The 23,151-nt window shown below is 43.2% G+C and overlaps 2 protein-coding genes across 4 annotated transcripts in view; both read right to left on the reverse strand.

Moving 5' to 3' along the window:
• The window catches only part of spc25 (SPC25 component of NDC80 kinetochore complex), a 41,992-nt gene extending 22,159 nt beyond the window's left edge, over positions 1 to 19,833 (reverse strand). Inside the window, exons 1-2 of one of the 3 annotated variants that reach the window (XM_043693932.2) lie at positions 4,708 to 5,216; positions 4,470 to 4,584 (exon numbers count right to left, since the gene is read on the reverse strand). Coding sequence is in view for 1 of the 3 variants with exons in the window: in XM_087989114.1 (XP_087845240.1) it covers positions 19,705 to 19,790 (86 nt within the window). In the remaining 2 variants the exon portion in view is untranslated. Of the gene's footprint in view, positions 1 to 4,469; positions 5,217 to 19,704 lie in introns of those variants that run through there. The other 2 variants (XM_087989114.1, XM_043693931.2) reach the window with 2 other exon arrangements.
• A 276-nt stretch (positions 19,834 to 20,109) lies between these two features.
• LOC122551656 (ATP binding cassette subfamily B member 11a) overlaps positions 20,110 to 23,151 on the reverse strand; it is a 105,321-nt gene continuing 102,279 nt past the window's right edge. The window contains exons 30-31 of the transcript XR_015757705.1: positions 21,220 to 21,298; positions 20,110 to 20,775 (exon numbers count right to left, since the gene is read on the reverse strand). The gene's annotated coding sequence lies outside the window, so the exon portion shown is untranslated. The remainder of the gene's footprint in view (positions 20,776 to 21,219; positions 21,299 to 23,151) is intronic.

Consider the following 23,151-nt stretch of genomic DNA (forward strand, 5'->3'; position numbering starts at 1 on the left):
TTACTGATTTTCAGCCTCTTCACTCAGTGAATTGTTCTCATCTCAGCAATTTTCTCTCCATCCTTTTTCATGAATTCTTCCTTTCTCTTAATGAATTGCTCTTTCACCTTAGAGATTTTCTCCCCCCGTCTCCTGTCCGGCATTTTCCCTCTTCGTCTGCTCTCAGTAATTTTATGTTTCACCCTCTCCCATTGGAACATTTTTCTGTCTCAAGTTTCTCAGTGATTTTCCTTCTCTCTTCTCAAGTGCTTCTCTCCATCACTTGCGCCTGTGAGCGATTTTCAACATCAACTGCTCCTTTTAGTCAATTTCTGCATCTCGTTGATCTTCTCTATCTTTCTCGTTCCTCTGCACATTTTCCTCACTCTCTTACTTCTTGCTCAGTGATTTTCCCTCTCTCTTCTTACTGATTTTTCTCTATCTCATCTTAGTGATGCTCTTTCTCCTCTGTAATTTTGGGCATTTTCTCTCTCAACCTCTTATCTCTGTGACATTTCCTCACCCTTCACAGTGATCTGCTCTCTCGTGATCTTCTCAGGGATCTTTCTCTGATCTCCTCTCCTCTTGATAATTTTCTTTTTCACCCTCCTCTAAGGGGAATTTTCACACTCTCAACAATTTGCTTTCTCACTATCCTCTCATCGATTTCCTTTCTAACTCAGGGTCCTTTTCCCTCTCACCCTCTCCTCTTGCTGTTTGTTTCTCTCTCTCTCATTCTTGAGTGATTCTCTCTCATATAGAAATGTAGGATCTAGGAGTAGGAGGAAGACAGTTGATACTTGAGGCTTCCTAACCCTTAATGGACAACAAAGAAACATGAAAACTAGGAGTAGACCCTTCAGCCCTGTACATCTGCTCTGCCATTCAATATGATCATGGCTGACCGCCCACTTGAACATCATATCCATGTTTTCTCTCTGCCTTTAGTACAGAGAAAAAAAACAACAATCTCTTTTTTGAACATTTTCAGTGAGCCTGTTTCCATAGCTTTTTGTGGTAGCAAATTCCACAAGCTGACCAACCTCTGAGTGCAGAAATATTTCCTCAACTCACCCCTAAAGTGCTATACCATGTTTTTGGACTGTGAGCCCGGATTCTATACTTCTAAATCAGGGGAAACATTCTCCCTGCATCTAGAGTATCTAGCCTTAGAATTTCTTACCTCTCAATCAATCAGATCGTTTCTCAGTCTTCTCATCTCTAGTGAATTCAGGCAGTGTCAAGCCAATCTTTCCTTGTATACAACAGTCTCCCATCCACAATATCAACAGTTGCTGCACTCCCTTTATGGCAAATATATCTTTCATAGTTAACAAGACTAAAATGACATGCAAATCTCCAGGCCAATCTCACCAAGGGGGTGTGCAAGGCACTACATTCCTGCAGTAACATCCCTTCTTCTGAATGTAAAATTTCTTTTGAAAGAGGCAATCACACAAGTTGTTTTCCTAATTGCTTGCTGAGACTACCAGTTTATTTTCATTGACTGGCATAAAAGGATATCCAGATCCTTTTGTACATCCACCTTTACAACCTCATCGCCATTTAAAAATACTGTGTTGCATACAGAAACATATAACTTCACTGGACCTAAGAGACCTGGGTTCAACTCCTACCTGCTGCAGAAGTGTGTAATAACATCTCTGAACAAGTTGATTAGAAAATAAGTTGAATATAAAAAAATAGGGCATCTGGATAGGTACATGAGTAGGAAGGGTTTAGAGGGATATGCACCAACTACAGACAAATGGGACTAGGTCAGATTGGGATGTTTGATCAACGTGAACGAGTTGGACCAAAGGATCTGTTTCCATGCTGTATGACTCTAAGTCCCTGAGCAAATAAGTTTACTAAAGGGTGGCAAAGTGGCTCAGTGGTTAGCACTGGTGCCTCACAGCCTGGTTTCAATTTCAGCCTCAGGTGACCATCGATGTGGAGTTTGCACATTCTTCCAGTGTCTGTGTGGGTGTGCTCCGGTTTCTTTTCACAGTCTAAAGATATGCAGGTTAGGTGGATTGGCCATGATAAGTTGCCCATAGTGTCCAGGGATGCCCAAGTGAGATAGATTAGTCATGGAAAATTCTAGGGTTGGGGGTTTGGATGGATAGGGTGCTCTTTGGAGGGTCTGTGTGGACTCGATGAGCCTGTTTCTCCATTGTACAGATTCTATTATTCCATGTTTCACAGCTTCTACTATGTGTTTGATTATACACTGAACTTGTCTAGATGGTTCTAATGTCTCAGTGCATCCTCCTCACAACTCAATTCCTCCTGTCTTCAGTAAACTTGGAAACATTGGTGACTTAGTCTCTTTCCCTTCTTGGTGAATGTCTTCTGCATAATTTGCTGTCTTCTCTGGGTTATTTTCTCTTTGCCACTCTCTCTTTTTCATCAATTTCTATCCTGTCTGGATTTTCTGTCTCTCTCTCTCTCTAATCAGTGATTTATTCTGTCTCACACAGCTCTCATTGGTTCTCTCTCTCCAATTCTTCTCTTGCTGAATCTCTGTGCCATTCTCTTCTGTAATTTCTTTTCTAATCCTCTATCACTCCCGTCCCTCCTCTGTGATCTTACTCCCTCTTGGTGAATTGCTCTCAGAGGGTTCCCTCGCTGAATCTTTCTTCTCTCTGTGATTTGTTCTATCTCTTGCATACTCTCTCGTCTTGGTGAAAGCACTCCCATCTCAGTGATCTTCCCTGTCCATTCTCAATGATTTTCTATATCTCCTGTCTGATTTTGCCCTTACTGAAACTCTCCTCCCGCTGATTTCTCTGGGTCTCCTTTCCATGACTTTTTCGGTAGTGTTCTTACTTACCTGGTCTGATCAGTGAATCGCTTCCTATTCACCATCCGGTAACCTTATCCCTCGCTCGCATACCTATCATTGATTTTCTCTTACTCTTTGGTCGCTTTATAGATCTCCTTTAGATTTGCTTTCTCTCTCTCCTGAGCAATTTTCTGTTCCCCTCCCCCCGGCTCCTTGCGGTGATTCGCTCTCATCTAAGAAATTTTTGCAGTCTTCTCAGTGATTTGGTCTCTCTGTCAACGATTTGGTCTCTCTCCTCGTGATAATTTTCTTTTTCACACACTTCCTTGCTTCCTGGTTCTCTCACTCTCTCGCCTACGATTCTTCTTTTCTCGATTTCTACCAAGTGATTTTTTTTGTTTCCTCATACTCTTCCTGGTGATTTTTATTTCCTCACAAACTCTCTGCCCGGTGATTTCCTCTCTCACTCTTAGAGATCATTTTTTTCTCATAAATTCTCTCCCGGTGATTGTTTTCTCTCCCACGCCTTCTTCCCGGTAATTTTCTCCCCGGAGATTTCTCTTTATCTCTCATTGGCGATTTTCTCGCTTGTACATTCTCTCCATTCCCTCTCAAACCTTAGTGGTAACTCTCTCTCTCATGCAGTCTCTTTGGCGATTTTCTGTCATCGTAGTGAATCGAGAGAGTGAGGCTGGAAAAGCACAGCCGGTCAGGCACCATCTCAAAGTGTCGATTCTCCTGCTCCTAGGATGCTGCATGACCTTCTGTGCTTTCCCAGCACCACACTCTCGACTCTGAACTCCAGCATCTGCAGTCCTCACTTTCTCCTGTCTTCGTGGTGAGCACCTCTAACCCATTCTCTGGCCAAGTATTTCTGTCTCCTCTTGCTCTCTCTCTCTCACACACCGTGTCCTAGCAATACAACTATGCGTATTTTTCCCGTGATTTCCTTTCACATTCTCTTTCTGGTGATTTCCCCGCCCCGTCTTGGTGACATCCCAACCGCCCATTACAACCCTGAACCCCACTTACATATACACACACACACTCACGGACCCCCCCACACACACGGACCCCCACCCACCCACACACACACACTCACGGACCCCCCCCCACACACACACACACACACACTCACGGACCCACACACACATTCACGGACCCTCACCCCCACATACACACGGACCCACCCACCCCCACTCTCACACACAGTACACACAGACCCCCTCCCCCTCACACACTCACGGACCCACCCACCCACCCCACACACACGGATCCCCCCCCCCCACACACACTCACAGACCCCCCACACACACACTCACAGACCCCCCCACACACACACTCACATACACACGGACCCACCCACCCCCACTCTCACATACAGTACACACGGACCCACCCACCCCCACTCTCACATACAGTACACACGGACCCACCCACCCCCACTCTCACATACAGTACACACGGACCCACCCCCACTCACACACATACTACACACGTTTCTGATTTACAGAATGCATAGTTCTTTAGGTTTTTCTCTCTAGACTTGTTGCTTTTCTCTCTCGGTGATTTATTTTTCGTCTCAGTTATACTTTTTCTCACTCTCAGCAGTCGGTAATTTTCTCTCTCTCTCTCTGACGATTTAATTTCTTTCTCATTTATTTTCCCTCATTCTCCCGTTGATCATTTTCCCCTCTCTTACCTTTCGGTGAATTTCTCCTCTTTCTCTTTTTCAAATTTCAACGGTGGCGCCCAAACTGGAAGGCACTAAATGTGAGAGGGCCGCGGGGGGAACTGTACTCTGTGATCTTTTATTCCTGTGGCAAAACAGACAGCACTTACAACCTCGATAGTAGAGGCAGTGAGAGAATTTCAAGTTTAAAGATTTTGAGGTTTGCACGGTGATTTTTCCGTAAATACAGATCACAAGTTGGTACAACCCAGAAGCGAGCGTCAGCGAATTAACTTCCGACAGAAGTCACGTTCCAACCGGAAGCCAACGGGTTGTAAACAAAACTGACAGCTGTTCAAAGGCGCGGGACTGGGAGGCGGGGCCACAAAACGCTGGAGCGGGGCCAAGTGGCTGACGGGCCGGGACAGAAGGGCACGAGTCCAGCCAGGTGGCCGAGGGGCGCGTGCGGGGACTTGACGACAGGGGCAATGCCAGGTGGCCGAGGGGTGGGGACAGAAGGGCGCGAGCGCAACCAGTTGACCGAGTGGCGGGGATTGACGGTCGGAACGGGGGCCAGGTGGCCGAGGGGCGGGACGGAGCGTGTTTTGCGACTGGTCCGATGGGTGAGGTAGGCCCTGGGTTTTAGACCGCCTCCGACTGCGGGGTAAAAACGATGACAGCAGATGCTGGAAACCAGATTCTGGATTAGTGGTGCTGGAAGAGCACAGCAGTTCAGGCAGCATCCAAGGAGCTTCGAAATCGACGTTTCGGGCAAAAGCCCTTCATCAGGAATAAAGGCAGAGAGTCTGAAACGTGGAGAGATAAGCTGGAGGAGGGTGAGGGTGGGGAGAGAGTAGCATAGAGTACAATGGGTGAGTGGGGGAGGGGATGAAGGTGATAGGTCAGGGAGGAGAGGATGGAGTGGATAGGTGGAAAAGGAGATAGGAAGTTTGGAACTAGGGTGAGGTGGGGGAAGGGGAAATGAGGAAGCTGTTGAAGTCCACATTGATGCCCTGGGGTTGAAGTGTTCTGAGGCGGAAGATGAGGCGTTCTTCCTCCAGGCGTCTGGTGGTGAGGGCGCGGCGGTGAAGGAGGCCCAGGACCTCCATGTCCTCGGCAGAGTGGGAGGGGGAGTTGAAATGTTGGGCCACGGGGTGGTGTGGTTGATTGGTGCGGGTGTCCCGGAGATGTTCCCTAAAGCGCTCTGCTAGGAGGCGCCCAGTCTCCCCAATGTAGAGGAGACCGCATCGGGAGCAACGGATAGAATAAATGATATTAGTGGATGTGCAAGTAAAACTTTGATGGATGTGGAAGGTGTATCACATGTGACATCACTTCCGCCCCTCACATCATCGCTGATGCCACATGCTCAGTGACTTCCGCCACCCCTACTGCCGTGGTCACCACCACTTCCGCCCCCAGCAACGCCACTCATGACCAGGGCCTCCAAGTCCTCCGTTTTTTCCTCTCCAGACGTCCCCAACAGTACTCTTCCACCGACACTCTCATTCGTTTGGCCGAACTGGTCCTCACCCTTAACAATTTCTCCTTTGAATCCTCCCACTTCCTCCAGACCAAAGGGGTAGCCATGGGCACACGTATGGGCCCCAGCTATGCCTGTCTCTTTGTTGGCTACGTAGAGCAGTTGATTTTCCGTAATTACACCGGCACCACTCCCCAACTCTTCCTCCGCTACATTGATGACTGCATTGGCGCCACCTCGTGCCCCCGCAAGGAGGTTGAGCAATTCATCAACTTCACTAACACATTCCACCCTGTCCTTAAATTTACCTGGACCATCTCTGTCACCTCCCTCCCCTTCCTCGACCTCTCCATCTCCATTAATGACGATCGACTTGACACATATTTTTTACAAACCCACCGACTCCCACAGCTACCTGGATTACACCTCTTCCCACCCTACCTCTTGCAAAAATGCCATCCCGTATTCCCAATTCCTCCGCCCTGCCGTACCTGCTCCCAGGAGGACCAGTTCCACCACAGATCACACCAGATGGCCTCCTTTAGAGACTGCAATTTCCCTTCCCACGTGGTTAAAGATGCCCTCTAACGCATCTCGTCCACATCCCGCACCTCCGCCCTCAGACCTCACCCCTCCAACCGTAACAAGGACAGAACGCCCCTGGTGCTCACCTTCCACCCTACCAACCTTCGCATAAACCAAATCATCCGCCGACATTTCCGCCACCTCCAAACAGACTCCACCACCAGGAATATATTTCCCTCCCCACCCCTTTCCGCCTTCCGCAAAGGCCGTTCACTCCGTGACTACCTGGTCAGGTCCACGCCCCCCTACAATCCACCCTCCCACCCTGGCACTTTCCCCTGCCACCGCAGGAACTGTAAAGTCTGCGCCCACATCTCCTCCCTCACCTGTATCCAAGGCCCTAAAGGAGCCTTCCACATCCATCAAAGTTTTACTTGCACATCCACTAATATCATTTATTGTATCCGTTGCTCCCGATACGGTCTCCTCTACATTGGGGAGACTGGGCGCCTCCTAGCAGAGCGCTTTAGGGAACATCTCCGGGACACCCGCACCAATCAACCACACCGCCCCGTGGCCCAACATTTCAACTCCCCCTCCTACTCTGCCGAGGACATGGAGGTCCTGGGCCTCCTTCACCGCCGCTCCCTCACCACCAGATGCCTGGAGGAAGAGCGCCTCATCTTCCGCCTCAGAACACTTCAACCCCAGGGCATCAATATGGATTTCAACAGTTTCCTCATTTCCCCTTCCCCCACCTCACCCTACTTTCAAACTTCTAGCTCAGCACTGTCCCCATGACTTGTCCAGACTTGTCCTACCTGCCTATCTCCTTTTCCACCTATCCACTCCACCCTCTCCTCCCTGATCTATCACCTTCATCCCCTCCCCCACTCACCCATTGTACTCTATGCTACTTTCTCCCCACCCCCACTCTCCTCTATCTTATGTCTCCACGCTTCAGGCTCACTGCCTTTATTCCTGATGAAGGGCTTTTGCCCGAAACGTCGATTTCGAAGCTCATTGGATGCTGCCTGAACTGCTGTGCTCTTCCAGCACCACTAATCCAGAATCCCACCCCCTACTGCGTCGTGGGCAAAGGCTGCGGTCTGAGTCAGTGAGGGGGCGAGGCCGAGCCAAAGCAATGGAGCAGGGACAGGCTTCCACCAGCGGGGCATGGTCTTGTGCTGCGGTGATGTGGACAAACAGATCTAGTGGTGCCAGTATCCAGTTCCTTGAAAGTGGCATCACAAGTAGACAAGGCTGTGGTGCCTGCAACACAGTGTGTTATAACCTTACATCAAAAGAAGTGAGTCGAATCAATAATAGTACTCATTTATTTGACACAATTAATACGATCACAACAAGATACACTATAAATTAACAGTTTACACTACAAATGCTATATTGTGCTTTAACATAACTCTGGATGACCATATACCACCACACTAGAACTTTCCTCTTCCTGCCTGGTGCAGTATTCTGACTGCTGCTTGCAAATCTGAACATTTGCTTCCTGGGTGTTGGAGGTGATTTACTCAGATTCCAGGAGCAGCAATTACTGTTTTATATGCTGTTGCATTGTTTTGGAACTTTTGGGAAAAAAAGTCAAAACAACAGCAGTTTTAAAAGGGAGAAGAGCAGACAAAGGAAGCACATGGTGAGGGCCGTGCAGGAGAGAGAGAGAAAAAAAAACCTGCACAGTTACTGCCTTTGCTGTTTGAATTCATGTATCGCTGGACATTGGAGTACATTTGGGAAAATTAACAAACAGTGAAATTCACAACTAATCTTGGAGGAACTGTTGGGCGAAATTCACAGCACAGAATCAGATTAAGTTAATTGTTGTTTTAAGTCTGCCATAAAGGCTGCAGTAGTGGGTACAGTGGATTCTATCTTGATTATATGTTTTTGGAGATAAGTCTCTTGATTAAACTTAAAATATAAGCCATAGCTATTAATTTAACCTGTGCCAGTGTTTGTAGAGAAAAAAGATGGTGTTATTTTCTGGGTCTGTAGATTGTGAAGGAGAAAAAATGACCTTTACAGTGATATGTACTACTTGTCAGATGTGGGAGTTTAAAGAGAGTTTAAGGGTTACTGCGGATTATATCTGCCATAAATGCTGTTGAATGCAAATCTTATCAGATCAAGTGGATCGGTTGGAGAGACAAATAGAAGCGATGAAGAATTTGCAACAGCAACAGTATGTGATGGATGGCAGTTATAGAAAGGGGGGAAAGTCTCAGATACAGTCATGTAGATGGGTTAACTCCAGGAAGGGTAAGAGCGATAGGCAACTAGAACAGGAGTCTTTTGTGAATATACCCATTTCAAACAGGTATGCTGTTTTGGAAAATGTAGGGGGTGATGGATTCTCAGGGGAACGTAGCACAAACAGCCAAGTTTCTGGTATTTAGACTGGCTCTAATGCAACGAGGGGTACGTCGGCTTCCAAGAGATCAATTATGTGAGGGGATTCTGTAGTCCGAGGTACAGACAGATGTTTCTTTGGCCAGCAGAGAAAAAGCAGAATGGTGTGTTGTTTCCCTGGTGCCAGGATCAAGGATGTCTCAGAGAGGGTGCAGAATGTTCTCACAGGGGAGAGGGGCCAGGAGGAGGTCATTGTCCACATTGGAACCAACGACATTGGAAGGGAAAAGGTTGAGACTCTGAAGGGAGATTAGAGAGGTAGAAATTTAAAAAGGTCCTCAAGGGTAGTAATATCTGGATTACTCCCAGTGCTACAAGCTAGTGAGGGAAGGAATAGGAGGATAGAGCAGATGAATGCATGGCTGAGGAGCTGGTGTATGGGAGAAGGATTCACACTTTTGGATCATTGGAATCTCTTTTGGGGTAGAAGTGATCTGTACAAGAAGGACAGATTGCACCTAAATTGGAAGGGGACTAATATACTGGCAGGGAAATTTTCTAGAACTGCTTGGGAGGATTTAAACTAGTAAGGTTGAGGGGGGGGGGGGGGGGGGGGGGTGGGCGGAGGGTAGGACCCAGGGAGATAGTGAGGAAAGAGATTGATCTGAGACAGGGTACAGCTGAGAACAGACGTGAGTCAAACAGTCAAGGCAGGCAGGACTAATAAATTAAACTGCATTTATTTCAATGCAAGGGCCTAACAGGGAAGGAGAAAGTGAGGTCTGCAGATGCTGGAGATCAAAGTTGAAACTTTATTGCTGGAACAGCACAGCAGGTCAGGCAGCATCCAGGGAACAGGAGATTCGACGTTTCGGGCACAGGCCCTTCTTCAGGAAAGGCAGATTAACTCAGGGCATGGTTAGGAACATGGGACTGGGATATCATAGCAATTACGGAAACATGGCTCAGTGGTGGGCAGGATTGGCAGCTGAATGTTCCAGGATACAAATGCTACAGGAAGGATAGAAAGGGAGGCAAAAGAGGAGAGGGAGTGGCATTTTTGATCAGGGATAGCATTATAGCTGTGCTAAGGGAGGATATTCCTGGAAATACATCCAGGGAAGTTATTTGGATGGAACTGAGAAATGAGAAAGGGATGATCACCTTATTGGGATTGTTTTATAGACCCCCCAATAGTCAGAGGGAAATTGAGAAACAAACTTGTAAGGAGATCTCCGCTTTCTGTAAGAATAATATGGTGGTTATGGTAGGGGATTTTAACTTTCCAAACATCGACTGGGACTGCCATAAGTGTTAAAGGTTTAGATGGAGAGGAATTTCTTAAGTGTGTACAAGACAATTTTCTGATTCAGTATGTGGATGTACCTACTAGAGAAGGTGCAAAACTTGACCTATTCTTGGGAAATAAGGCAGGGCAGGTGACTGAGGTGTCAATGGGGGAGCACTTTGGGGCCAGCGCCCATAATTCTATTCGTTTTAAAATAGTGATGGAAAAGGATAGACCAGATCTAAAAGTTGAAGTTCTAAATTGGAGAAAGGCCAATTTTGACGGTATTAGGCAAGAACTTTCAAAAGCTGATTGGAGGCAGATGTTCGCAGGTAAAGGGACGGCTGGAAAATGGGAAGCCTTCAGAAATGAGATAGCAAGAATCCAGAGAAGAGTATATTCCTGTCAGGGTGAAAGGGAAGGCTGGTAGGTATAGGGAATGCTGGATGACTAAAGAAATTGAGGGTTTGGTTAAGAAAAACAAGGAAGCATATGTCAGCTACAGACAGGATAGATCGAGTGAATCCTTAGAGTATAAAGAAAGTAGGAGTATACTTAAGAGGGAAATCAGGAGGGCAAAATAGCTTTGGCAAATAGAATTAAGGAGAATACAAATATATTAAGGACAAAAGGGTAACTAGGGAGAGAATAGGGCCCCTCAAAGATCAGCAAGGCCATCTTTGTGTGGAGCCACAGAAAATGGGGAAGATACTAAATGAATATTTTGCATCAGTATTTACTGTGGAAAAGGATATGGAAGATATAGACTGTAGGGAAATAGATGGTGACATCTTGCAAAATGTCCAGATTACAGAGGAGGAAGTGCTGGATGTCTTGAAACGGTTAAAGGTGGATAAATCCCCAGGACCTGAGCAGATGTACCCGAGACGTCTGTGGGAAGCTAGAGAAGTGATTGCTGGTCCTCTTTCTGAGATATTTGTATCATCGATAGTCACAGGTGAAGTGCCAGAAGACTGGAGGTTGGCTAACGTGGTGCCACTGTTTAAGAAGGGTGGTAAGGACAAGCCAGGGAACTATAGATCAGTGAGCCTGACCTTGGTGGTGGGCAAGTTGTTGGAGGGAATCCTGAGGGACAGGATGTACATGTATTTGGAAAGGCAAGGACTGATTTGGGATAGTCAACATAGCTTTGTGCGTGGGAAGTCATTTCTCACAACTTGATTGAGTTTTTTGATGAAGTAACAAAGAAGATTGATGAGGGCAGAGCAATAGATGTGATCTATATGGACTTCAGAAAGGCATTTGACAAGGTTCCCCATGGGAGAATGATTAGCAAGGTTAGATCTCATGGAATACAGGGAGAACTAGCCATTTGGATACAGAACTGGCTCAAAGGTAGAAGATAGAGGGTGGTGGTGGAGGGTTGTTTTTCAGACTGGAGGCCTGTGACCAGTGGAGTGCCACAAGGATTGGTGCTGGGTCCTCTACTTTTTGTCATTTACATAAACGATTTGGATTCGAGCATAAGAGGTACAGTTAGTAAGTTTGCAGATGACACCAAAATTGGAGGTGTAGTGGACAGCAAAGAGGGTTACCTCAGATTACAACAGGATCTTGACCAGATGGCCCAATGGGCTGAGAAGTGGCAGATGGAGTTTAATTTAGATAAATGCGAGGTGCTGCATTTTGGGAAAGCAAATCTTAGCAGGACTTATACACTTAATGGGCAGGTCCTAGGGAGTGTTGCTGAACAAAGAGACCTTGGAGTGCAGGTTCATAGCTCCTTGAAAGTGGAGTCGCAGGTAGCTAGGATAGTGAAGAAGGCGCTTGTTATGCTTTCCTTTATTGGTCAGAATATTGAGTACAGGCGTTGGGAGGTCATGTTGCGGCTGTACAGGACATTGGTTCAGCCATGGTTGGAATATTGCGTGCAATTCTGGTCTCCTTCCTATCGGAAAGATGTTGTGAAACTTGAAAGGGTTCAGAAAAGATTAACAAGGATTTTGTCAGGGTTGGAGGATCTAAGCTACAGGGAGAGGTTGAATAGGCTGGGGCTGTTTTCCCTGGAGCGTCGGAGGCTGAGGGGTGACCTTATAGAGGTTTACAAAATTATGAGGGGTATGAATAGGATAAATAGGCAAAGTTTTTTCCCTTGGGTTGGGGAGTCCAGAACTAGAGGGCATAGGTTTAGGGTGAGAGGGGAAAGAGACCTAAGGGGCAACTTTTTCACGCAGAGGGTGGTACGTGAATGGAATGAGCTGCCAGAGGATGTGGTGGAGACTGGTACAATTGCAACATTTAAGAGGCATTTGGATGGGTATATGAATAGGAAGGGTTTGGAGGGATATCTGGCCGGGTGCTGGCAGATGGGACTAGATTGGGTTGGGATATCTGGTCGGCTTAGACGGGTTGGACCGAAGGGTCTGTTTCCATGCTCTACATCTCTATGACTACCTTCTCAGTGGGTGTCTTGAGCTGACACTGCACTGGGCATCTTAGTATGCCCTTTCACACTGGGTTTGGAATTGCCCCATATGTAATATGTTTGTCTGATTTCTGTGGTCCTAGGCTGTATTTTTCAATTTTAACTCTAATTTCCCTTTTTACATCCTCTCGTTCATTACAGATGGTTTAATTACTGCTCTGTTCTTAATAATTGCTCTATACAGTACATTATCACTGTGACATTCTCAAGTTTGGAAGCCTGCTCTCCTGGAGTTCTTCTAAAATCCTCCCATTATTTCTGTCCTAAGCATAGTGGTCCTGATTCATCGTTGCAACAAAATTCTGCCCATATTGTCCACTTTTTCTTTGATATACTGCCTCAGTTTTGTTTCCCATCGGAGACAATCCGCTACTCCAGCGCTTTTCTCTGCCATTTTCTATTAAATTACAGGATATAGGAGGTGGATCAGACTGAGGGTATGGCTTTTGATAACTGCCAGTCCTAATCCCACTGGATCTCTCCCGACTTTCGGTGTTTTAGCTTACCTATCCTAAACACACACACACACACACACACACAGGAACAGTCATTTGTTGGATCAGGAGTAAACACCTGTTGGTTTTACCTTTTAAAGGTTAGTTTAGTTTCGACCTTCTATTCCGTACAATTTAATTGAATTCCTGGCCTTCTCATAGGACAGCTGTCCTCTTAGTAACCAGCTCAGGCAAACTCTCAAGGAATATTAGAGTCCAGTGGACTCTATCTCGGAACGTCAAAGTCACTTCTTATCAAGGTCCCATCTGGGGAGTCAATGTGTTGTGTATGCCACGTAATGTGTTTTAACTGTTATATCTAGCAAAAGAACGTTAAGTCAACTCTTAATAATAATAAAATAATACCTCATTTGTCACAATAAAATACCAGAAGTTTACTTGCTGAGCTGGAAGGTTCATTTTCAGATGCTTCTTTATCATACTAGGTTTGTCCAATCATCCCAACACCCACAAATGAAGCTGCATTAGAACATTGTTTCAACGAGCCATCTCCCAAGCACCGAGGATGTCACCTGGACAGAGGATGAAACATCGGCAACACAAATTCCCAGCTCGGCGAACAGAACCACAACAACAAGCACCCGAGCTACAAATCTTCTCACAAACCTTGAGCCATCACATGCTGCAACACAGAGGAACTAAGAAGAGTAGAGGAAAGTCACCAATACAGCGTATTCAAAAAGAACAGGTACCCGATGAACATACTCCGCCGATTTCTCAGCAACAAACTCAAGCAAGCAGACAAGCCACGTCCAGAAACCCTAGCCATTCTCCCCTACATCAAAACATCTTAGAAATGACTGCCAGACTACTCAGACCTCGTAGCATCAGGGTAGTCCACAAACCCAACATTTTAAAACAGCAGCTAATGAATTTAAAGACCCCATACAGACAACAAACAAAACCAATGTAATTTACAAAATACCTTGCAAAAGTTTGGGAGAAGATTTGGAGCTTGGGTGCTCGTTGTTGTGGTTCTGTTCGCCGAGCTGGGAATTTGTGTTGCAGACGTTTTGTCCCTTGTCTAGGTGACATCCTCAGTGCTTGGGAACCTCCTGTGAAGCTCTTCTGTGATGTTTCCTCCAGCATTTATAGTGATTTGTATCTGCCGCTTCCGGTTGTCAGTTCCAGCTGTCCGCTGCAGTGGCCGGTATATTGGGTCCAGGTTGATGTGCTGATTGATTGGATCTGTGGATGAGGAGTGCCATGCCTCTAGGAATTCCCTGGCTGTTCTCTGTTTGGCTTGTCCTATAATAGTTGTGGTGTCCCAATTTTTGGCGGATACATTGGTGTGTGTGTGTGTGTGTGTGTGTGTGTGTGTGTGTGTGTGTGTGTGTGTCTCTCCCCTGTATACCCATGTGGTGCAGTCGTCCCTTCCCTCCTCTCTATCCGAATCACCGGAGAGGAAGAAAAGGACAACCAACTCCCATTCCTAGACGTGATGGTACAGAGAACACTGAACGGAGGATTCACCACAAAGGTATACAGGAAAGCCACACACACAGACCAAGCCCTAAACTACGAAAGCAACCACCCCAACACACAAAAGAAGTTGCATCAAGACACTGTTCAAAAGGGCCACAACACACTGCAGTACACCAGAACTGCAAAAAAGAGGAAGAAGAACACCTCTACAATGTATTCGCCAAAAATGGATACCCCCGCAATTTCATCAACAGATGCCTAAGGGAAAGACCAACGGAACAAGGACATGCCACAATACCGTACATCATAAAACATTTCTGAACTGACAGCCAGACTACTGCGACCACTAGGACTCATAACAGCACACAAACCAACAGCCACTCTCAGACAACAACTCACCAGAACGAAGGACCCGATACCCAGCATGAGCAAAACCAATGTAGTGTACAAAATCCCATGCAAGGACTGCACAAAACACTACATAGGACAAACAGGAAGACAGCTAACGATCCACATCCATGAACACCAACTAGCCACGAAACAAAACGATCAGCTATCCTTAGTAGCCACACACTAAGATGACAAGCAACATGAGTTCGACTGGGACAACACTACTATTATAGGACAAGCCAAACAGAACAGCCAGGGAATTCCTAGAGGCATGGCACTCATCCACAGATTCAATCAATAAGCACATCAACCTGGACCAATATACCGGCCACTGCAGTGGACAGCTGGAACTGACAACCGGAAGCAGCAGATACAAAATCACTATAAATGCTGGAGGAAACATTACAGAAGCGCTTCACAGGAGGCTCCCAAGCACTGAGGATGTCACCTAGACTGGGGACAAAACGTCTGCAATACAAATTCCTATCTCGGCGAACAGAACCACAACAACCTTGCAAAAACTGTAACAAACACTACATTGTCCAAACAGGCAGAAAACTATCCACCAGGATACATGAACATCAACTAGCCACAAAAGGACATGACCTACTCTCACTAGTATCCTTAGATACAGATGAGGAAGTACACCACTTCGACTGGGACAACACATCCATCCTAGGATAAGCTAAACAGAGACACACATGAGAATTCCTAGAAGCATGGCATTCCAACTGGAACTCTATCAACAGACACATTGACTTGGACCCCATTTACCATCCGCTGAGAAAAAGAACAGGAAATGACATCACCACCAGAAATGACATTACCAAGCCAAGGAAACCTAAACACAAATAGAAAGCAGGTCACTAACACCAGTGCTTCACCGAAGGCTCACTGATGATGTTACCTAGTATGGTGATGAAATATCTGAATATGAACCTTCCAGCTCAGCAAGCAAACTTTCATCCAGAGCTACAAAATTTCTCAAATCCTGCTAACAATTAATGTTACCACAACAAAATACACTATAAATTAACTTTTCACTACAAATGCTAGCTTGTGCTTTAACGCAACTCTGGATGATCTATATACCACCGCACAAGAACTTTGCTTCGCTCTACATGGTGACGTCGTCTGGTCTTCTCCTGATAGTCTTGGGATGTCCTCTCTTCTTGGTGGTTATTCTTGAGTTACCGCTCTCCAGTTACTGCTTCTAAAAGGTGATGATGCAGCAATTCTTATTCTCCAAAGTCTTTGTGTTCTTTTGGGAAGGTCTTGAATGTCCTTCAATAGATCAATCAGGCTCAATTACCATGATCAATCGAACCAACCAGACGTTGGCATGTTAATCCTTAGGCCTCTATTGCTGGAGGTGCTGGGTGCACATGGCCGCCTCCTAATAAGAGGGTGAGGCAACTCCATGTCTCGAACACACCTCAATGTTTCCGATCACCCAGAGGACGACATTCTGTTGACTCCATTCAAACCCAAACTTGGGTGTAATGTAGGGTCTGCAGCCACTAGGTTGGTTTGTAAACTGTCTGTTGGTAGCTGCAGCCTGTCTGGATTCTGCAAGATGTTGATTAGCACAGTCACTTTGGTCAAGGCTGGGTTCCATTTCCGAGCATGCTTTAGTCTTTGTTCATCTTATCAAAATTCATCATGAACCTTATCAAATTGAGCAGGCCATCCGATCACATGGTGAAGGAGGCGATTGACACACTTGCAGTCATCAGAGCACCAAGCACAGGAGTTGGGACCATAGGTTACAGCTATACAAGACATTGGTAAAGCCACATCTGGAAAATTGCATACAATTCTGGTTGCTCTGCTATAGGAGGAATGCTGTTTAACTGGAAAGGGTGAATCAAAGGAGCAGGAGAATCGACGTTTCAGGCATAAGCCCTTATGCCCGAAACATAGATTCTCCTGCTCCTTTGATGCTGCCTGAACTGCTGTGCTTTTCCAGCAACACATTTTTCAGCTCTGATCTCCAGTTCTCACTTTCTCCCTGGAAAGGGTGAAACCAAGATTTACAAGGGTGTGTTATGGCCAGGCCAGACCCCTCAAAACAGTTCAAGAAGGTAGCCCAGACCTCAACTTTGCACTTGTTTTAAGCAAGAGTACAGTGGATATTCCAGGAGAGAATCAGTTGGCCAAGCTACTTAGTTTTAAACAAAACCGAATTTATTTCCAAGATTACTGAATGAAACACAGAACAGAAAACAGAATAATTTATCCTATCCAAAAACCCAACAGAACATCTCTGGTACAAAAAGGTAAAAAAAACACACAAGTTCTTACAGGAATGAAGGCAGAGAGAATGAGGGTCCAGCACTCTTTCTTCACACACCCACTGCTGCATTAAAACCAAACCAAAGAATAGTTGAGCTGAGAGAACTGGCCACTCTCCTTTCATTATAAAAGTGATTTCCTTTTTAAAGCTTGAGAGCCTTCTGTTAGCTGTAAACAAATTGGCCTTAAATTCCCCTCAACCTCAGACCTTTTGGAACCTGTGTCATTTTTAACCTCTCTGAAAAATAAGCACGACCTAATCTTGTTATTACTGACACAGGGGTGTTTTAATTACAAGGAGAGGCTGAGATCTTTTTCTCTGTAACGTAGGAAGCTGAGGGGTGACCTTACAGAAGTTTATAAAATTGTGATGGGCAATAGATAAGGTGAATAGTCAAGGCAATATCCGTAGGGTTGAGGTGTCCAAAGCTAGAGTGTATCAGTTTAAGGTAGGACTGGAACAATTTAAAAGGGATCAACGGGCAACTGTTTCACACAGTGGGTGATGCATACATGGAACAAATTGCCAATGAAAGCGTTACAGGTAAGTACAAATTACAATTAAAAGACATTTGGACAGTTTCATGAATAGGAAAGGTTTAAAAGAACAAAAAAAAAAACAATGGACAAGTTCACTTTAGGAAACTTGATGGACATTGACAAGTTAGGCTAAAGGATCTGTTTCCATGCTGTATGATTCTACGACTATTATCAATCTATGTTACTTCCAAGATTATGACCTCCTATTTTGTACAACACCTTTAATATGACACTATTTACTGTCTGATGGAAATCAAAATACCATACATCTACTTGTTATCCTGTACAAACTCTGATTGTTATATCCCTTAAAAAAACTAGTAAATTTTTCAAACATGATTTCCCTTTCACAATGTAGATTTTTGATTACTTTAAGCTTTTCTAATTGCCCTGACATTACTTCCTTAATAATTAAATAATTTTCCTGATGACAGATGTTAGGTTAACTAGCTATAGTTTCTGGATTTGTCACCCTCAATCCTTGAGCAGATGCTTCACAATCGTAGCTGTCCAACCTCCTGAACCCTCCTGGATTCCGATAGGTTCTAGGATAACTTAACCTCTACCACCTTTACAACCACAACCTAAAGCAAACGTCTTTAAAGGAAATCAGGTCATTGCAGCCTGTCTGCTTATCTCTATTAGTTTATCAAACACATTGAACAGTCAGTATTGTGAGGGACAGAGATCTTTCCTCTCGTTAGCAACTGGTTTACATTATCTTTGGAATGTTTCCACTATCCTCTATTGTGAAAACAGTGGTCAGTGACACCTACGCTATATCATAAATACACAAAAGGGAAATAAAAATATCACTGGATGCCACACTAAAAACTGGAGAAGCTTCTGATCACTGATTCATGAAAATGTGAAACCAAAACAAATTCATCTTTAAATATGGCATGAGTTTAGCACAATCCTTAGATCCTGATTGTTTACACTAACTTACACACATTTTAGGTGGTGTATTCTAATGAAATTCAAAATCAATTAAGTGCAACTTGATACCACCTTGGTTAAATTTGAAAATAGTCATTTATCTACCGGAGCTCCTATCAAAAACTAAGCATATTTCTTTCTTCTAACAAATAACAATATTCTGTGGGGTGTATTTGTAATTGCAGAGTTACATTGTACTTTGCTCAAAGACTGTATGAATCCACGTAAGACTCTGTTAACTCATGTTTTAGATTAGAAATCAGTCTAAACATTATGGCACAGACAATAGAACACAGGGGGCTAACACCTTCAACATCTTACCTGGGCTGACACCAATTGTTACAATTAACCTGAGAATGTAACTTTTAAAAAAAAGTTGTGTGATTTGCATATGAAAGAAGAAGTGAAACTATCATGGTCATTCTAACAGATGTGAGACGTAACAAACAATCACGGTATTTTTCAAAGTATACTTCCAGTTACATCGCACTAAACTTTTGCTATAAATTCTGTGTCTTACAATTGTGTACTCCATAACCGCCTGACGAAGGAGCAACGCTCCGAAAGCTGTTGGACTATAACCTGGTGTTGTGTGATTTTTAACTCACCATTATAGAATTAGTATTGCTTGTTTGTAAATTTGCTTCCACATCCCAGTGATATATCAAGTAGTTCAGTAAAGGATGCTCATATAGCCATTTACAGATGATTACAAAATACTTTATCAAAACCAAAATACCATAGCTGCTGGAATTAATCTTGAACAGTATTAAAACAATATTACCTTATGGTGCACCTAGGTTGGCTAGTCTGTATTGTATCCTACTTCACCAAATTGTAAAATTCTTGTATCTGGATTACACTGGGCCTAATGTGTAATTTCAGTATCATTCAGAAAAAATTCAATATTTTGACTTTCCCCTGCAAACTATATTTTGAATTACTTTCCACTAATGAAGCAGCATCAGCAAAACAAAAATCACTGCCTACTGCCAGGAAAAAAGGTGAGAAAATAATTAACAATAGTTTTCTGTTGAGAAAATTACCTTTTTGTCTTACAGTAGTCCATGTCTAAGCTCCAATTTCTTAACCTTGTTCTATCAAGTGTATGTTTCCAGTAATTTACATCCATCTCAAGATGCTGATATGAACAGCTATATAGGTTTTCGTGAATGGATTTATCAAATGAGAAAAACAGTAGTTTCTAAACCTACAGACCCACAACATTCAAACAAATAAAACCAGAACGTTAGAAACACAGATTCCTATGACTCAGAATTGGAAGGCTGACTCTGACATTTTATTAAATGCCTTAACATTTCTTTATATACATTATGTAGCAAAAGTATTGTGTAAAAGTTGAATGGGCTAATTTGTATATGTCATTAATAACTTCTAAAGTATTGAATTTTAATAATGTTTAAAACAATGATTACTACACCACTAAGAAAAATATTTACAGTAAATTCTTTATTCTGAATAAGTACAATAGATAAAACAGAGCCAACAGAAAAGTGCATTATTTCAGGTAGTACCACAAATTATAGCCTTAAAAACCCATTATTTTTTCAAAATCCAATGTCTTAGCTATTCACATCAAAATAAAAAAAAGTGTTAAATTTCCAGAAAGTTTTTAAAAGGAAAAAAAAAATTCACAGATAATATGCCTTGAACCAAGTGACTGGCTACACAATTTCAGAGGGCAATCAATGTCACTACTGATTCTGGATTTGCATGTAGGCCAATCCAGTCCAGTTAAAGATGGCAGATTTTCTTCTCTGAAAGGCACTGTTGAATTGGATTCTTTAAAAAAATATTGATGATAGTTGTCAGTCATAAATCTGAGATCTACTATTAATTCTAAATTTTAATTAATCAAATTTACTTCTACCATTTGTTCAATCATTCCCAATAGTCCGGACCTCTGGATCTCTAGTTCAGTGATAATACCACATCATCAGTCACCCTCCACCCCTTAGTTCTCGAGAAGGTATACCAACATTGAAGCTTGTTTTCTCTGTACGTCATGCTCTTCTGCATGAATACCATTTTCAAAATAAGGAGTAAACTTTCAGGACACATTGATGAAGATAATACCTCTGCTGTTAAAACTAGGCCTGTAAAATGAAAACATTCATCTTAATTAACTATCACAGCTCCTACAAGTGTACGAATATGCACTTAGGATGAACTATTTACAAAAATATAGTCCATTGTAAAAGCAGCTATTCATTTGCTATACCTCCATTTCTTACAAGCTTGCAAGCAAAACAATACAAGCATGCCTTTGTGGGAGGGTCTTTAAAATTCAATTAAAAAAAAACACTAAGGAGATGAATACCAAATTAAATGTTATAACTATGTATAGTACTATGAAGTCACAGACTTCAGTTCTAATTGAAACAGAATAATCTCAGTGATGTACATCAAACATAAGTACACAGTTTAAAGAAATGCTTAACTCCATTGTGACTCAGTAAATTCTGTTAAGATTCAATTTTTTATCTCGTTTAAGAACGGCAGAATCCGAGACCTCAACTGTCATGCAAAAACAAACTTACCAAAATTTTGCTTGTATTATTAAAACGAAGTCCTCTTCATAATGCGAAGACACTACATTTCAATGAATGAGACTTCGGGCTAAAAAAAATAAAAAGACTGGCTATACTTTTTTATAGCAAAATGACAATTTATCACAAACATTTATAATATGACACCTTTAATAAAGTACGCTTCACAGGAGCGGAAAAAAAATTGAAGCTAGGCTATACAAGATATTATCACAGATGACCAAGCCCTTGGGCAAAAAATAATTTTAAGGATTAATTTAAGGGAGGAAAAAAAAGAGGCAGAGAGATTGCAGACATTAAAGAGGTTTAAGATCTATTGTGTTCCAATACAGTCTCAATGTTAAAATATATTTGTTCATTTTTTCTTGCACTTACATACCTGCTTTCATGTAACAAACATCCCAGTACTATACAAAGTGATAGAGGGTATAGATGTGGAGTAGGTGATTCAATAAATGACTAAAGAAATTGAAGAGGTTGATTTGGGGAAAATCCTTTGAAGACAGAGAAATAAGTAACAAACTAGAAAGGGAGATGGAAGTGCAGTGAGAATGGAGAAAAAAGAACAACAAAAGATTAGGATAGAAAGATTTGGGTATACTGACAAAAGATAGCACAGGTTGGGTAAAATGAATCAGTAGTAGGATTGAATGAACAAGAAGAATAAGGAAAGTGTGTGAACTAGAACTAGGAGAGGCAGATGTGTAAAGAATCAATTTCTCTAGGCAGAGGAGCTGTAGTAACTGAAGCTACCTGACCCTGGCAGATATAATTTTAAGAACATTGTAGACATTTAATTCTGTAAACTGCATTAAAATCACAAGCTACAAATTCAAAATAACTGGGGTTCAAGCTTCAAGATAATTAGGCATATATTTAATATTGCACATGTTAAATAGTTACACCTGCTCAACCCTTTTAATGAACACGATTAACATTGTAAACTAGTCAGTTTGATTTTAAAGACAATTTGTTGGAAAATTAGTGTATACTGGCCAGTAAACTGGTCAAAACGTGGCCAGCCGTAGGTATCTTCCTTTTTATTTCCCCTCCATGTATGATGCAAACTTGTTACATTTCACAAGTCAGTCTTAAGACTGGAGGGTTCCTGTTAACATTCACATGATACCAAGTCCTGTAGTCTGATGGCTGTCAGAAAGTAGTTGGTATACCTGACTGTGGCAGAAGTAATTTTGAGACCAGAATTATGGAATCAAACTTCCACAAACTGCATTAAAATCACTATAAATTCTAAATAACAGGTTCAAACACAAAATTTGGTAAGTATTTAATATTGAAACTGCACGGTTGCCTCTGCTCAATCCTTTTAATGAACATTAATTGAAATCATAAAATAAAACAAAGAACTGCAGATGCTGGAAACCTAAAACACAAAAAAAATTGTTGGAGAAACTCAGCTTTCGAGGAGAGAAGACAGAGTTAATATTTTGGATCCAGTGACCCTTCTTCAGAAGACTCAGGAAATTTGGCACACCCATAAGGACCTTCACAAACTTTTACTGACACACTATAGTCAGCATACTGTTTGGGTGCATAATGGTCTGGTATGGCAGATACTCTGCTCAGGACCATAAGAAACTAAAGAAGGTTGTGTGAACAGCCCATACCATCACAGAAGCTAACCTCCCATAAATGGATTCCATTTACACATCTCGTTGCCATGGAAAGGCAGCCGATATCAAACACCCATCTCACCCAGGTAATGCTATCTTACAACCCCTTCAGTCAGGCAGAAGATACAGAAGCTTGAACACGCACCAGCGGGTTCAAGAACAGCTTCTTTCTGCTGTTATGAAACTGATGAATGGTCTCTCTATATTCAAATAATGTTGACCTTGCAATGTTGAGCTTGTCTAGTGCACATCCTGTGCAGTGTAACTTGTATGCCAACTCTGTCCAAAT

The sequence above is a fragment of the Chiloscyllium plagiosum genome, unplaced genomic scaffold (assembly GCF_037043375.1).
Source record: "Chiloscyllium plagiosum isolate Xiang-an unplaced genomic scaffold, Cpla_swu_hap1 HiC_scaffold_7, whole genome shotgun sequence".
In the NCBI taxonomy this organism is placed as follows: domain Eukaryota; kingdom Metazoa; phylum Chordata; class Chondrichthyes; order Orectolobiformes; family Hemiscylliidae; genus Chiloscyllium; species Chiloscyllium plagiosum.